Genomic DNA, 18,266 nt, shown 5'->3' with positions numbered 1-18,266 from the left:
GAATCCTAGCACTGCTCCTGGGGGTCTCCCAGCACGGACCACGAGATCAGCTTGAGCTCACTGCCAACACTCCTCTCAAGAGAACAGGAAAGCAGAGCTGGCAAGAGTTTCCTTGGGAACAAAAAGTAGGCTTATGTCAGGAGTTTTGAGTTTTCTTTAGGATTTTGAAGATAGAAGATCTGGGACGAGGATTTGAACACACTTACCTTAAGTTCCTCCATCCTTTCCTGGATGGTCGAGAGGTCAGACGAGTGGCTAGGGTCCTGCCCTTGTAGTATTTCTTCAGCTTCTACTATCCAGGCTTCCAAAGCTTCTAAACTCTTGGTAAAGGTTTCATAGTCAAGAACTCCAGCCTTTTTTTCACAAAAGAAAATTGGTATTTAGAAATCTAGTGAAAGGGCAAGTGGATATTAAAATTATTTTTCATATTCTCCTGCCAAATTGCCATTCTCAAGATGCCATTCCTAAAAAGACAAGGCTACAATAATTTAAATTTTCTTCTTTTTATTTATATAGTTTGCTTAACACTTAGAATTACTTCTACGTACCATTAATTAACCAATTAAAGTTATTTTTTACATACATTATCAAACAGAAATATATTCTGATTCTTGCAAAAACTTGTCAGGTAAACATGACTGTTAACATTAAAGCCACTTAATGTCTATTAATTGAACATATTAATGTCTATTAATTGAACATATGGAAGGAAGCACCGATTTGGGGGCAAAAGTACATTGTAGAGAAAAGTGCAAGACTCCCATGTTCCCTTGACCCCACTGGAACTTCCAAGTTTGTTTATTTTTTAACTTTCTGGTCTTGAAGGAGGCATTGTCTCGATGACAAAAAATTTTCCTTTTCCTGTGTTTATGCCCAGGTTTTATAGAATGCCCAGTTTATAACACCTGCTGAATGTGAGCTCTGTACCTGTAACATAGTCTGCTGTTTGCGAAGAGCCTGTTCTAGGGCACATAAGTGTTGACTCAAACAGAGTTGATCGGACTGAATGGCTGATGCTGCCGAAGCATCTACTTGTTGCTTGAGTTGCTCTCCCAGCTCACGGAGAACGAAAAGGGAATCCTTAACTGTCCCCAGTCCTCTGAGGAGGTCCTACAGAAGATGAAAGCATGCCCATCATGAAACCACATGTTAAGTGTACTCCTTAGTATAAACAATTAGAAACACTCAATTCTTATTTGTCAAATTATTACACTAAATAACCTTCACCTGCAGGAAAAAAAATCAAGAATTGAATTCCATTTTTAAAAACATGTATGTGTATTAACATTTCAAAAATGTACTATTCTGATTATAAAAGCTACATAGGTTCATTGTAGGACATCGGGGAAATGCAGAAAAACTTATATAAACAAGAAAAAACGTTATCTACAAGTAGAGCCAATAACTGAAAACATCTTGGCAGTTTTTTCCTGCCTCTTCATGTAATTGGTATCAAATTGAAAACCCAGGGCTACATTTTACCTTTTTTGACTTCATATTATACACACGAGAGAGGAGCTATACGTGTGGTCCCATTTTAGTGGTTACAGCACACCCTCCCCTCCTGGTGGGTGCAGAAGCCTAGCTATGGCTCTGGGGAGCAGGAGGAAGAGGAGACTCGATCTCCGTTCTTTTCTGTGATTATCTCTTGCCTCCATTTTTTGTGGGACCCTTTTATATGCTCCAAATTAATAAGCTGGTGGAAACTCCCTGGTTCTGGTTTCCATCTGCCTCTAAGGGATGACAACTGACTGATTCTTCCACCTGTTGCTGGTGCCCCACCAGATACAGAGAGAGCAGAGCCTGCTACACCCGTGCAGGGGCTACAGTGAGAAGCGGAAAAACAAAGGGCAACTTTAACCGTGACAGAGAGATCAGAAAATTCACAGCAATCATCTCGAGCACTAGACTCTAGAACAGGCATATCTCAACGAAGGAGGACTGAAAATTGAAAATGACAAATTTTATAAAGATAAACTATGTGGAAAGAGCAAAAAAAAGCACAGAGTTTACCGTAAATCTTAAACTTTAGCTTTAAAGTGATTATTCATTTTTCATGTGAAGGTCTTAGAATGGGTTAAACTTTTATTTATGTGCTTTTTATAACTTGCCTAATTCTAATAACTGATTTGGGAAAGTTTATAAGAAGGTCTTTGACATAAATTCATTAAAATAGAGACAAATAAGGATAAATAGTAAGAGGCATGTGATAGGTGAAACGAGAGAAGAATTGTTCCTGAAAACCTTAAGTAGGTTATTGGCAGCTGCACTGAAAAAGAGAAATATTAAAAAGCTATTAAAAAGAAGTATACCCATAAATCAGGAAAGAAAGACCTCTTCCTACCATTAAGTTCTCAGAAGAAATTATTATGTTGATGCTTACATAAGAGATAATGGACCTCACTGGACAATACCTTGGAACAGTGGATTTTTAAAAGATGTAACATTACTCTTCATATGGTCATTTCTTATATTGACCATCTCTGTAAAAACAGATAGCCTGAGTCTTTCACATGGACTGTATTTCATTAGGAAAAATGGGAAAACAACTCTTTAAAGATAAAACAACGGGAGGGGATCTCTTAAATCTGTTACATGTGCAACTGTGTTCTGAAAACCTAGCAGGCTCTCTGATACTCAAAACAATTACTTTTGGATAGTTGTCTCACATAGAGACATAACAAAAGCTTAAACACAGCAGCACCAGCCCTGCTAAACTTGAGAAGTCTAAGCGTGGCAAGTTGGTAACATGTGATAGTTCTTGAACATACGTTGCAATCTTGAATCCATGTGGCAACTTCGTCGTCCGCGATGTCCTTGTCAGTGGCTGCCTTCAAGAGCTCATTGGTTCGACCCTCCTGCTGTTGAACTGTAGCAGCACACTGTTTGGAGTAGTCTTTGTATCTCTGCCAAAGCTGAAGTAGGGCCTTGCTGGCGTGCAGCTGCTCTGCGATCTCTTCCAGCAAGTGATTCCATCTGGAAATGATAGCCAACACTCATGGGCTGATTCCCACCTCTCACCAAATGTGGTTATTTACTATTTTATTTTTCATGATCCTGGTTCATGTGAATATGGAAATAATGCAGATGTCTCATTTCTATTGAACGTAATAAAAAGTAACATTTCACTCTCATATTTCAAGGGTAGGTAGTAGAAATGAGGTCAATCTTGGGGTATACCGCAGTTCTAATTCCTTTCTAAATATCTTCACTACATTTACTTATCCTTAAGTTCATTTGGTGAAAATTAAAACGTTCATAGAATAGAACCTATAAAGCTGAAATTCAAAATGCCAGTGTTTTAATTGTATTGTTAGTTATAATAAGATCGTGATATGAATAATGAACAACAGTGTAAAACTGGCATGTTCCATACCTCATATTGACTTCTTTTAGCATATTGGTAAGAGTTTCTGTCACAGGCGGGTGACTCTCTTTTAACAGTTGGTTGGTGACAGAGCCAAATTTCTGTAAGCTCTTTTCCTGTTTTTCTAGATCATCTTGAAGATTCTGCCCAAAGGAAAAGTGCCACAGATGACATAACAGGATCTAAAACTTCTAATGATCAAGTTTAAGAGTAATTTATAGCTGTTTTCATAAATATGAACATACAAATACAAAAACCGTGACTTTGCCCCAATGCTTTATGAGCTTTCTTTAGATAACCATTTTTTATTTTTTATGAGTTTGCTCTTATGGGTGTGAGGAGGGTTCTTAACAATTGAGACTTCTTGGAGTGGGAGCTGGAACTCTGCTGGGAAAGCTCACAGGGGGAGCCCCGTCCACCATCGAGGAGGAAGGTGTGGGACTGCTGGGTGTGCAATACATCGTACTGTGGTTCTCTCTACTGCTCAAGGTCAAAGCCCAGATCTCTACTTTATTACTTACCCAAAGTTGCTCTACCAGAAATTCCTGATAGTGAGACTTTAAGAAGTCATAGCTTTTCTGAGTACCAGCTCTAAGTTCTATCTCTGATGTTCTTCCTTGCAAAGAATATTTATTAGGCAGGCTATATAGGCTTGGTGGAGTCATCTACCAAGAACCAGTGAAGAAAGATATTTCCCTGGAAATGTTGCTGAAGTGACAGACTCAGTTCTTAGTAAAACTCCATAGGTGAAGCAGGCTGCAAAAATCCAGTCCTACTCAACACTGATAATATGGTTGCCATCAAATCAAAATACATAAGGAATAGACCCTGAATCCTTTCATATCTTAAGACAGAAGATGTGAAACACAGAGTAAGCTCAATTAAGAAGTACTTCTAACCTCCTCAAAGTTATAAAATGTCTTTTTAAACTTACTATTCTCAAAATAAGTTTTAATGATTCTTAGTATCTGCAACAACTATTTTAAGGTTTAAAGAAATTTAACCTTGTACTTTGTATGTACAAGTTTACGAAGTACATACTTTGTATGTACTTTGACTTCCCTGGTGGCCCAGTGGTTAAGACTCCGCACTTCCAATGGAGGGCGCACAGGTTCGATCCCTGGTGGGGAACTAAGATCCCACATGCCGTGCGGTGCAGACACACACACGCGCACGCACAAAAGAAGGAAACTGTATATACTCATTTTATCCTTCCTCCCTCCTGCCTCACCCAAAAAAAGGGCATTCCCTTCAGAAAGTCTGCATATCATGTCAGCAACATATAAACTTTGGTTGCCAAGCCAGGGACATGGACCGATGTAAGGAGGGTACATGCGAGGCTGTCATCCCATCCCTTAGGGTCTGACTTGCCCATCCCACAGGCTGTGTTATTTAGCCAGGGAGAAAGGGCAATGGCAGGTGAGAGCACCCAGCGCCCAGGTGTGCAGGTGAGTGAGGGCAGTAGCTGATTGAGAGCAGTGACCTAAGAGAGGACAGTGTGCCGTTTAAGTCAAACAGCAGCAATGCCCTCCTGGATGAATACAGTGATGATGGACACCCAGGAAACCAAGCAGTAAGTGCTAGAAAAGGAGGATTACGTGTACACACCATTGACATTCTGCTGAACGCAAAGAAAACAACTTAATGGTTTAAAATTGTATGACTTTTGCTATTTTTCTTTTTGCTTTCTTTTTAATCCTGTAGAATGTGTTTAAAAAAGCAGGATAAAAAAAGAAAAAGGGAAGACATAAAAGGCAGCAATAATGGATCCAGGAGATTGATTTGGGTATAAAATCATTTTATAAAATACATTCATGGGGATATTTATATAATTAAAAAAATCATTTAGTTATATACCAGTTATTCCAGAATTTGGTATCTACAGGCAGGTTTGGTTATGTAACAAAGAAAGCAGGTAAAATTAATTTTAAATATTTTTAAAATAATTAAATGTAAACAATATACACCAATTATTACAGGATGATGTTCGCATTTGCTCATTTTTAAAAAATTTTTCTCAAATTAAAAAGGATGTTAAGGATGGGTTCAATTCATCCCTTACCTGAAGACTGTCTACCTGAACTTGCACAGCTTCTAAAGAGCCGGTCAGCAGACGGAATCGGGAGAGAGAGTATCTGGCCTCCATGAGGTAACTGTTTATCTCATCAAAGGCCACTTTGTGGCAGCTCCACTGGTCCAGCACAGACTTCAGCAGGATCTTTAATTGCCCAACCTTTTGAAAGAGACAGAGGCTTCTTATAATTGCATAATATTTTAAGTGATAAAATATATAAATATATATTGCATTGATGGGAAAAATATGAACATTTAAGAACTTCATTGGGATTTCAGGCATTATAAATAAACTCAAATTTTAAAAAAAGATTTGAAAAGTAAAATGTAGCAATGTTGAAATTTAAGCCTTTCATACTTTTGATCACGCAGTCTAAATTAAAATGCTTAAAAAGGTTATATATATAACCTTTACCTATAGTATATATTATTTATATGTATTATAATATAAAAGTGATAAAAGGTCAGTATATTTAATACCACAGTTTAGGAAACATATTAAATGAGTGTTTTAAATGCATTAACCCACTTTATCCTCATTACAACCTTATGAGGTAGATGGAATCATTATGCTCACCTTATATTAAGGAAACTGAGGGACAAAGAGGTTACAAAAATCACCTGAGATCATACTGTTAGAGTGTGAAAGATCTAGATGTAAATCTAGGCATACTGGTCCCAAGAAATGAAACCTATCTATCATCTGTCCATCTACTTACCTATCTATTTATCTATCTATCTACCTATCGATCTACCCCAGGAATGTAAAAGCTCTCTCTCTCGCGCTCTCTCTCTCTCTCACACACACACACACACATACTCAAATGAATATCTTAAGACAAAACATCCAAGAACATTCTTTCCTGTACTTATCTGCAACAGAAAAGGTTTTAGTTTGATCTGTATCATTTAGAAATATACCTGCTTTGGACTTCCTGGATTTCACTCCTAATCTTTTCAATATGGAGTAAGTATGGCCATGATTAAGGAAAGAGATCATATAAATTAATTTGCAACTGAATTCTCTGCTCTTTTTCTTAGCATAACCAAAAATGTTGAAACCAATCGAGCTACTATCACATGGGCCAAAGGCCTAAGAAAATGCTGCCGCAGAAACGAGGCAACACTCCCATGTACAGACAGGTGCCAGGGCCTGTCCTAGGAAAGTCAGGAACAAACATGAACGTAAAGCCAAGAGATCAAGAATTTCTAAATCGTCTATTTCTTCCTTGTATTATTTTTGTTTGTTTTTCATGAGAAGATGTTTCTGTGAAAGAACCACTCAATTTATTTAGATGGTAAATTGTTTCCAAAGAATTGTGATGATTTATAAAAGTGCATAACATAAAATGAACTAGATTGAAAATCGGGTTAAAGATAAGGTAATTAGAAAGCTGCCCTCGGAGACCATCGCATGGCCTGTGAGAAGCGGTTTGCTGTACACCCTTGGTCCCTGTCCCTTAACCTGTTGGTGTCTCAGCCCTCACCTGTGGAAAGTGCGGGCAGGAGCCACTGGCACAGGTGTGTGCAGAGCAGGAGTTGTTGTTACATGTATTCTTCTTACTGGGGGATTCAACCCTCTATTCAGCACGTAATGTCAAACGTCTTCACAGAGCTTACATTTTAGTGAGAGAATTTAAATAAACGAGTAGACTGTCTCATATGTTAGAAGTTGATAAATAGTACAGATAAAAGCAAAGCAGAGAAGAGAGTCAGGGAATGTAAGGGGAGGATGCGAAGGCTGTCACTTAAAACAAGGTGGTCAGGAAAGCCCTCCCTGAGATGGCGAATTCAAACAAGGACTTGGAGGAGAAGGAGTGACCATGCGGATATTAGGGAGGGGGTGCTCCGGGCAGAGAGAAGAGCCAGTACAAAGTCCCCGAGTGTGGGCCACACCATTGGGTTCCAGACTAGGGGAGACCAGAAGCACGAGGAACCTGTAGGCTGGCAGCAGGAGCCGCATGGCTTTGGCCTCATTCTGAATGAGACAGGGAGATACTGCGGGGTTGCGAGCAGAGGACTGGTGTGACCTGACTTCCACTTTAACAGGACTTCTCAGGAGGCACGGAGACTATTTAGGAGGCCATTAAAATAATCAAAGCAAGCAGTGACGGTGATTTAGACCTAGGTGCTAGTTGCACAGATGGAGGGCAGAGGCTGGATTCTAGATCTATCCTGAAAATAGGGCTGACAAGATTGTTGATGGACTCGATGTGGGTCTCAGGGAAAGAGAAGAGTGAAGAATGACTCCATAGGTTTCAGCCCATGCAACTGGACGGGTAGAGTTGTCAAGAACTGAGGTGGCAGGAAGTATAGGTTTGTGGGGGAAGAATGGGAGTTGGTTTGGGCAGGAAGTTTGAGATGTCTAATGGTCATGCAAGCGGAGATGTCTACAGAGGACTTCCCTCTGTGTCTGTCTCTGTCTATAGTTTAGGCGAGAAATCCAGTCTGAGGATATACATCTGAGAACCATCTGTGCCTAGATGGTATCTATGGACATGGGAATGGATAAGATTATTAAGAAAGTCATGTTCATAGTAATGTTAATTATAGGAAACATCCGAAGCTAGGCTCTTTAAAAGAAAGTTAATAAAGTGGACTTAACACTACCAATGGATGCTGTGTAGATTCTGTGATTATTTACTTATTTATATTAGGAAAGCCAAAACCCATGTCACATTTGGACATGAGATGGCAAGCACGGTCTTGGAGGCAGCTTTCCACAAGAAACGTTACCATGTGGTCTAAATTTGCCCAGGTGTGGTTGAGATCCTGAAGCGTGCTCGTGACAATGCCAGAGACTTCTTCTTTCTTGTTCTGAATCAAAGCAAGTCCATTCTGCTCAATTTTCTCTACCTCTTTTTCTTTTGCTTTAATCAAATCTTCCAGATCCTGAAAGATGAAGAAACAGTCATTTTACATTATTCTATTATGGAACTCTGGGGTACACTGAAATTGAGCCATTATAGTCTCACAGCCGAAAAATCTTTTATTAATCTGAAAAGCTTATCATTCTCAGGAGAGGGTCTCCAGAGTGATACTTCTTCTTACATTTAAATTTTTAAAATTCTCTTTTCATTCCATGAGAAATTAGCATAACAAAAAAACCACACAAAATTTAAATGGCACTAGATAATTTTTTTCAAGAAGCTACAAGGAAAGAAATATATGTTGGAAATGGTAACATGATTTATATTCTTACATTCATTTATCTTGCTGTTGGAAAAGTACATAGTCCTAGCTCATGGGATGAAATGCAATAGAATGGTATTCTGGACCCCAGTATCTGAGATTTAGTTACATTTCTGTGACTATCAAGCTGTGCCACTTTGCGCAAGTGAGAAACTTCCACAGGGTCTCAGTTTCTTCAGATGAAAAATCAGAATCTCTATTAACCTGCCTTTCTCCCTAAAATACTCTGATTCTAAGTGAGTATGAAAAGTTGTACAAGTTCTTTTTCATGAATTGAATCCTCATTTTCTTTAGAATTTGCATTTATGATGGTCAGGATGAAATGTTCAAAAAAGAAAATGAGGCAATGATCTGGAGATCATACTTAACCATAATCCTCACTTCTATTTTAAAGCCATTTGAAACTTTGGAAAGCTCAGTGAGCCAGGCTGAGACTGCTATCAACATTTTATGGATGAACAGTGGGAGATTATGTCATGCAACCTGTCTCCAGTCACAAAAGGGCCAGAAGTAGAATTAGAATCCAAGACTTCTGAGTCCACTGACTCCCAGCACAGTGCTGGAGGCAGGTGGGAATTGTGGAGAAGAGGTAAATCCATGTCGGGGTGATGTGAGAAGCCGTATATTGATCCTGGTTACATGCTCATATTCAGAAGTACACCCCCAGAACTAGATATGCAGATTGTAGGCCTTGGAGGTTAGAGTGAAGAAAATTGCAGAATATGTTGAGTTTGGATAATGTCTCAGTTCTGTGAAAAAGATTTCCAGCCCCCTGTCATGACCCACATATGGATAACTCCCCTGGGCTTGGGTAGTGCTATGGGTAGGATACTAGTGAGAAGTCCTGGTCTCTGCTGTTTTAGTTACAAATGTGCCTCTTTTAATTTTTGCTTCGTGTGATCCAATCTTTTAATCACTCCCTACCTTATGTATAAAATAGGAATAATAATACATTTGCTTATCTCAAAGGGATAACATTAGATAAATAAATCTATGAGAGCCCTTTCAAGCTGTTAAAAACTAGGCAAATGTAAGAGTTCATTTTATTCAGCCATTTGGTAATCTGCCCTGCTTCACTGAAAATTTATTTATTTTTCTCTCCTTAACTATTATGAAGCTATTTTTGTCTTGATGTATTAATTAGAAGTTCATGTAATTAGTAGCCTAAAGAGATCATTGTTTTGAATAACTGTTCTTTCATTTTCATTTTATAATTTTGTCAATATTTTGATAGCTTTGATAATTAACCTGAGAATAAATATAGTGATTACCAGTGCTACAGGCCCTTTATACAGTAAAGAAAACATAATGAACTTTACTATTTAAGGATTTTTCTCTCTGCTTCTCTAAAAGATTACATAACCATAAATAATCCTTCCAACATTGTCTTTAATAGGATCCTAAAATTCAACCACTGGAATTGAATTTATTCTCATTTATCCATAGATGTTAACTTTTTAAGTGAGCAATATTAAATGAATGACCCATTGCTCAGAAACACATCTCAAAAGTGTCCTGCGCATTTATGTTGGCAGAAAAGCAAAACTCAGGAGGGAAACAGGAATGAAATATATATTTTGTGCAAAACAAAGGTGTTTTCCTTTCACTCCAAAAATAATTAAAAGATGATTCTGTTTCTGATCAATGAAGGGAAAAGCCAAACCTAACATCTTTTTGCTATAATAAATCATTCTTAACTTGGGTTAATTCATAAATATCAGTTTCTATGTTGGTTCAAATTCATAAATCACTTCTGAAAGAGTGGAAAAATATCCAAGATCTTTTAAACAAAATAAAGCTTGAATCCAGTCACCAATGTAAGTATGCTGGCTTGAATTCTACACTCTGGTCCAGAAGAACTATTTCTCAAAAATGACAATAAATTTTTATCAAGGTTTGTGGTACTGCCAAATGGAACCTGCCCGTTAGGCTACTGTGATTTATATGTGATGCCCCAAAATAACTATGTGGTCTACTTTCATTCTGTTCTTTGTTTCAAAAAAAATGACTTTTCATTTGAAATCACAAATTGGCATTGGAGTTAAGTTCTTTCAACCATACTTGAAGCTTTTCCTCCTGACACTGCCTGGTGTGACCCTCTGGGAGGTTAAAAATCTGGGTCTGAAAAGGAGTGAAACTTGGTCAAGTTTCTGCTACATTTTCCAGCTAGCAATCTCTCTCTCTGTGTTCAATAGAAGAACATGTACATAAAAAGAAAATGGAAAATGGCAGAAAAAAGTATACATTAAAGAGAAGAAAAAATAGTAAGAAAGAGAAAAATAAAAGGAGAGAAGGCAGAAGAAAAATAAAGGAAAAGAAAAGTTAAATTAACCTATATTTCAGTCTTTTAATAGTCAAGTTTATTATTATAACAGTGTAACAAGGAAGCACTAATCTTGCTAATGTTAATGCTGAAATTATGTTTTAATTTTAATGAAAACATTTTAACTTAGGAAGTCATCCTCTGAAGTAAAATTTTGAAATTCTGGCTTACTTGTACATTTTAGAATTGATAGCCTACTACTTGAAACCCTACTGGCTCCTGGAAAATTGGAAAGGCAGTAAGACTAGCTGATGCATGTTTCTGGTCTTCCATCTTTTACATACCAATCTTCTGATGTGAAGGTTTTTTGTTTTTTTTTTTAATTTCAAGGTAGTTCCCTGTATGATAGTTTTCTTTACCATTTTCATGCACCCTCGAAATTGCAATCCATGAGCTTGTCAGCCCAGCATAAGGGCATGTGCTCTTCCTTTTCTGAACCAAAAAGTTTTGACTAAGAGCTTAAATATACATCTCTTTACATATGCCCCCAAAGAAAAACTGCTGGTTGGAAGGAAGATCATTACCAAAGGCCTTTCTTTTTGAAAGCTGAAATATAAAAACAAAATTTGGGGAAATAAGCGTTTCTGTAGAATTGCTTCACAGTTTAACCTTCAATTGTCCTTAGGAAATACTACAGAGAACTATCACAGCTAATCTGTAACACATACAAATTATTGAATTATTAAAAAAAAATTACAGCATTTGCTGCAATAGCTTACATTTCTTTTGTATAAACAAGAATCCCTGAGGAAATATTAAGTGGTCCTAAGTCACTGGAAAACATTTAGAGTCTGCCCACTCCACATGCACCAAGATCCTTATCACCAACAGGAGAACAAGCAGGTGTTGCTCGGTCTTCCCAATGGGACACAGTAGGAGGTAACACTGTTCCCTGGGAAACACTGGCTCATTGGAGTAGAACCAGAATCCAATCAAGCCTCTAGTGCTGACTTCCATTTATAGGAAATACAGGGGAGAGGAGAGCATCTCAAGGAACTACACAGGCTAATCCTGAACCTGAGTCCAGTCCACGGTTTTTGCAACAAGTTAATAGTGTCAAAAAAAAACTTAAAGAGACTTAAAAGATCTAAGAAGAAATGGAGGATGTGGACACTGTGACATCTTTGTTTAAATAAATTAACTGAAAAAAAAGATATTTTAAAGACAATTGAGGAAATAGTGTTATGAGTTGGGCATTAAATAATATTCAGGGGTTACTGTGAATTTTTTTGTGGTGATAATGATATTATGGTTATATAAGAAAAAGGTCCATTTCTTTTAGAGAGGCATACTGCAGCACACAGGAATAAAACGACACGATGTCTGGGGAGGCGGAGTCAAGATGGCAGTGTGGGAAGATGCCGAGTTAGCACCTCCCCATAATTAGGATGCCTGCCGGCCGCTGGTGGGGGACCCTGACGCCCAAGGACACGGGAGGAACCCCCAAGTGAACTGGTAGGACGTGGGGGACTGAGGGGGGAGGAGAAGTGGAGGCCAGACAGGATCGGCGCCCCTGAGGCCGGGGAGATAAGGAGAGGCAGGTGGGAGGAGCCATCCGGGAGGAGCAGGAGAGGAGCGGGGGGCATTTGCCCCGCCCACTCGGGCCTGGGGAGCCTGCTGAGCTCCCAGGCTGGTCCCCAGCCCTACAGGGCCCCCTCCTCTCCCTGGCCACATTGGCCTTGGGGCACAGGAAGGAGGCTGAGGGGAGAACAGGAGAGTCAGGTGGGAGGGGCCCTCCAGGAGGAGCAGGAGAGGAGTGGAGGGCATTTGCCCTGCCCACTCGGGCCCGGGAGCCCCACTGAGCTCCCAGGTGAGGTCCTCCTACCCTCTGAGACCAGAGGTGGGGGGCACGCCTGGGCCCCTTCTGTTCCTTGAACCTAAGCCCCACCCCCTACAGCACCCAGGGCCTTTTCCAGCCCTGTGGGTCCTGAGCATTGGCCCCACCCACCACCCAAACCTTGCCCTTGTTTAAGCCCCACCCTCCACAGCCAAGGCCTTCCCCCCCACTTTTTTTACTTTCTTTTCTTCTTTTTTTTTTTTTTTTGGCCACGCCATGCAGATTGGGGGATCTTGGTTCATGAGCCAGCAGCTCGGCGAAGCTCCTGCGGTGAGAGCTCTGAGTCCGAACCACTGGACTAACAGAGAACCTCAGACTCCAGGGAATATTCATTGGAGTGAGGTCTCATGGAGGTCCTCATCTCAGCACCAAAACCCTGCTCTGCCCAACAGCCTACAAACTCCAGTGTTGGAAGGCTCAGGGCGAACAACCACTAAGACAGGAACACAATCCCACTCATAAAAAAAATTAAAAAATGAGACAGCAAAAAGATATGTCACAGATGAAGGAGCAAGGTAAAAACCTATAAATAAATGAAGACCAAATAAATGAAGAGGAAATAGGTAATCTACCTGAAAAAGAATTCAGAGTAATGATAGTAAAGATGATCCAGGATCTCAGAAATAGAATGGAGGCACACACTTGAGAAAATAAATGCTTAACAAATATCTAGAAGAACTAAAGAACAAACAAATAGAGATGAACAACCCAATAACTGAAATGAAAAATACACTAGAAGAAATCAATAACACAATAACTGAGGCAGAAGAACAAATAAGTGAGCTGGAAGACAAAATGGTGGAAATAACTGCTGAGGAGCAGAATAGAGAAAAAAGAATGAAAAGAATTGAAGACAATCTCAGAGACCCTCTGGGACAACACTAAATGCACCAACATTCGCATTATAGGGGTCCCAGAAGAAGAAGAGAAAAGGGTCTGAGAAAATATTTGAAGAGATTATAGTCAAAAACTTCTGTAACATGGGAAAGGAAATAGTCACCCAAGTCCAGGAAGCACAGAGAGTCCCATACAGGATAAACCCTAGGAAAAACACACCAAGACACATATTAATCAAACTAACAAAAATTAAATTCAAAGAAAAAATATTAAAAGCAGCAAGGGAAAAAACAAAAAAATAACATGCAAAGGAATCCTCATAAGGTTATCAGCTGATTTTTCAGCAAAAACTCTGCAGGCCAGAAGGGAGTGGCAGAATACATGAAGTGATGAAAGAGAAAAATCTACAACCAAGATTACTCTACCCAGCAAGGATTTCATTCAGATTCAATGGAGAAATCAAAAGCTTTTCAGACAAGCAAAAGCTAAGAGAATTCAGCACCACCAAACCAGCTTTACAACGAATGCTAAAGAAACTTCTCTAGGTGGGAAACACAAGAGAAGAAAAAGACACACACAAAAAACCCCAAAACAATTAAGAAAATGGTAATAGGAACATACATATCAATAATAACCTTGAACGTAAATGGATTAAATGCCCCAACTAAAAGACATAAAAACAAGACCTGAAAGGGTACAAAAACAAGACCCATATATATGCTGTCTACAAGATACCCACTTCAGACCTAGGGACACATACAGACCGAAAGTGAAAGGATGGAATAAAGATATTCCATGCAAATGGAAATGAAAAGAAAGCCGGAGTAGCAATACTCATATCAGATAAACTAGACTTTAAAATAAAGACTGTTACAAGAGATAAGGAGGGACACTACATAATGATCAAAGAATCAATCCAAGAAGATATAACAATTATAAATGTTTGTGCACCCAACATAGGAGCACCTCAATACATAAGGCAAATGCTAACAACCATGAAAGGAGAAATCGACAGTAACACAATAATAGTAGGGGACTTTAACACCCCACTTACACCAATGGACAGATCATCCAAACAGAAAATAAATAAGGAAACACAAGCTCAAATGACACAATAGACCAGATAGATTTAATTGATATTTATAGAACAATCCACCCAAAAGTGGCAGAATACACTTTCTTCTCAAGTGCACACGGAACATTCTCCAGGACAGATCACATCTTGGGTCACAAATCAAGCCTCGGAAAATTTAAGAAAATTGAAATTGTATCAAGCATCTTTTCTGACCACAATGCTATAAGACTGGAAATCAATTACCGGAAAAAACTGTAAAAAACACAAATACATGGAGTCTAAACAGTATGCTATTAAATAACCAAAATATCACTGAAGAAATCAAGAGGAAATCAAAAAATACCTAGAAACAAATGACAGTGAAAACATGATGACCCAAAACCTATAGGACGCAGAAAAGCAGTTCTAAGAGGGAAGTTTATAGCAATTCAATCTCACCTCAAGAAACAAGAAAAATCTCAAATAAACAATCTAACCCTACATTTAAAACAACTAGAGAAAGAAGAACAAAGAAAATTCAAAGTCAAGAGAAGGAAAGAAATCATAAAGATCAGAGCAGAAATAAATGAAGAAAACAGTAGCAAAGATCAATAAAACTAAAAGCTGGTTCTTTGAGAAGATAAACAAAATTGATAAACCCTTAGCCAGACTCATCAAGAAAAAAAGGGAGAGGATGAAAATCAATAAAATTAGAAATGAAAAAGGAGAAATCACAACCGACACTGCAGAAATACAAAGGATTATAAGAGACTACTACAAACAACTATATGCCAATAAAATGCACAACCACAAAGAAATGGACAAATTCTTGGAAAGGTACAATTTTCCAAGACTGAACAAGGAAGAATTAGAAAATATAAACAGACCTATCACAAGCAATGAAATTGAAAGCACAATTAAAAATCTTCCAACAAACAAAAGTCCAGGACCAGATGGCTTCACAGGCAAATTCTATCAAACATTCAGAGAAGAGCTAACACCGATCCTTTTCAAACTCTTCCAAAAAATTGCAAAGGGAGAAACCCTCCCAAATTCATTCTACGAGGCCACCATTACCCTGATACCAAAACCAGAAAAATATATCACAAAAAAAGAAAATTATAGACCAATATCACTGATGAACATAGATGCAAAAATCCTGAACAAAATACTAGCAAACAGAATCCAACAGCACATTAAAAGGATCATACACCGGGGCTTCCCTGGTGGCGCAGTGGTTGAGAATCTGCCTGCTAATGCAGGGGACATGGGTTCGAGCCCTGGTCTGGGAAGATCCCACATGCCACGGAGTGGCTGGGCCCGTGAGCCACAACTACTGAGCCTGCGCGTCTGGAGCCTGTGCCCCGCAACGGGAGGGGCCGCGATAGTGAAAGGCCCGCGCACCGCGATGAAGAGCGGTCCCCGCACCGCGATGAAGAGTGGCCCCCGCTTGCCGCAACTGGAGAAAGCCCTCGCACGAACCGAAGACCCAACACAGCCAAAAATAAATAAATAAATAAATAAAGTAGCTAAAAAAAAAAAAAAAAAAAAGGATCATACACCATGATCAAGTGGGATTTACCCCAGGGATTTAAGGATTCTTCAGTATATGCAAATCAATCAATGTGATACACCACATTAACAAATTAAGTAATAAAAACCATATGATCATCTCAATAGATGCAGAAAAAGTGTTTGACAAAATTCAATACCCATTTTTGATAAAAACTCTCCAGAAAATGGGCATAGAGGGAACCTACCTCAACATAATAAAGGTCATATATGACAAACCCACAGCAAGCATCATTCTCAATGGTGAAAACTAAAAGCATTTCCACTAAGATCAGAAACAAGACAAGGATGCCCACTCTCACCACTCTTATTCAACATAGTTTTGGAAGTCCTAGCCATGGCAATCAGAGAAGAAAAAGAAATAAATGGAATACAAATTGCAAAAAAAAGAAGTAAAACTGTCACTGTTTGCAGATGACATGATACTATACATAGAAAATCGTAAAGATGCCACCAGAAAACTACTAGAACTAATCAATGAATTTGGTAAGGTTGCAGGATACAAAATTAATGCACAGAAATCTCTGGCACTCCTATACACCAACAACGAAAAATCAGAAAGAGAAATTAAGGAAACACTCTCATTTACTATTGCAACAAAAAGAATAAAACAACTAGGAATAAACCTGCCTAAGGAGGCAAAAGACTTGTACTCAGAAAACTATAAAACACTAATGAAAGAAATCAGAGATGACATAAACAGATGGAGAAATATACCATGTTCTTCAATTGGAAGAATCAATATTGTGAAAATGACTATACTACCCAAAGCAATCTACAGATTCAGTGCAATCCCTATCAAACTACCAATGGCATTCTTCACAGAATTAGAGCAAAAAATTTTACAACTCGTATGGAAACACAAAAGACCCCAAATAGCCAAAGCAATCTTGAGAAAGAAAAACAGAGTTGGAGGAATCAGGCTCCCCGACTTCAAACTATACCACAAAGCTACAGTAATCAAGACAGTATGGTACTGGCACAAAAACAGAAATATAGATCAATGGTGCAGGATAGAATGCCCAGAGATAAACCCATGCACATATGGGCACCTAATTTATGACAAAGGAGGCAAGAACATACAATGGAGAAAAGATAGCCTCTTCAATAAGTGGTTCTGGGAAAACTGGACAGCTACATGTAAAAGAATGAAAATAGGACACTACCTAACACCACACACAAAAATAAACTCCAAAATGATTAAAGACTTAAATGTAAGGCCAGATGCTATAAAACTCTTAGAGGAAAACATAGGAAAAACACTCTTTGACATAAACCACAGCAAGATCTTTTTTGACCCACCTCCTAGAGTAATGGAAATAAAAACAAAAATAAACAAATGGGACATAATTAAACTTAGAAGCTTTTGCACAGCAAAGGAAACCAAAAACAAGACAAAAAGACAACCCTCAGAATGGGAGAAAATATTTGCAAATGAAACAACAGACAAAGGATTAATCTCCAAAATACACAAATAGCTCATGGAGCTATCATATCAAAAAAAAATCCAGTTAAAAAATGGGCAGAAGACCTAAATAGACATTTCCCCAAAGAAGACATACAGATGGCCAAGAGGCACATGAGAATATGCTCAACATCACTAATTATTAGAGAAATGCAAATCAAAATTACAATGAGGTATCACCTCACACCAGTCAGAATGGCCATTATCAAATAATCTAGAAACAGTAAATGCTGGAAAGGGTGTGGTGGAAAGGGAAACCTCCTGCACTGTTGGTGGGAATGTAAATTGATACAACCGCTATGGAAAACAGTACGGAGTTTCCTTAAAAAACACTGCTATGGAAAACAGTACGGAGTTTCCTTAAAAAACTAAAAATAGGACTACCATGTGATGCAGCAATCCCACTACTGGGCATATACCCTGAGAAAACCATAATTCAAAAAGAGTCGTGTACTGCAATGTTCATTGCAGCACTATTGACAATAGCCAAGACATGGAACCAACCTAAATGTCCATCAACAGATGAATGGATAAAGAAGATGTGGC

At 38.6% G+C, this 18,266-nt stretch overlaps 1 protein-coding gene across 12 annotated transcripts in view; it reads right to left on the bottom strand.

The window, feature by feature from the left end:
- The window catches only part of SYNE1 (spectrin repeat containing nuclear envelope protein 1), a 454,100-nt gene that overhangs the window by 90,412 nt on the left and 345,422 nt on the right, over positions 1 to 18,266 (bottom strand). For all 12 annotated transcript variants that reach the window (XM_036871084.1, XM_036871085.1, XM_036871083.1 and 9 more), the window contains 6 exons: positions 8,177 to 8,332; positions 5,430 to 5,600; positions 3,377 to 3,510; positions 2,772 to 2,976; positions 928 to 1,110; positions 207 to 353 (listed from right to left, as the gene is read on the bottom strand). In XM_036871084.1, coding sequence (XP_036726979.1) covers positions 207 to 353; positions 928 to 1,110; positions 2,772 to 2,976; positions 3,377 to 3,510; positions 5,430 to 5,600; positions 8,177 to 8,332 — 996 coding nt within the window. The remainder of the gene's footprint in view (positions 1 to 206; positions 354 to 927; positions 1,111 to 2,771; positions 2,977 to 3,376; positions 3,511 to 5,429; positions 5,601 to 8,176; positions 8,333 to 18,266) is intronic.

This window comes from Balaenoptera musculus, chromosome 12, assembly GCF_009873245.2.
Source record: "Balaenoptera musculus isolate JJ_BM4_2016_0621 chromosome 12, mBalMus1.pri.v3, whole genome shotgun sequence".
NCBI classification, from domain to species: Eukaryota; Metazoa; Chordata; class Mammalia; order Artiodactyla; family Balaenopteridae; genus Balaenoptera; species Balaenoptera musculus.
The sequence above is the reverse complement of the archived record's forward strand: the minus strand, read 5'-3'. Positions and strand labels throughout refer to the sequence as shown.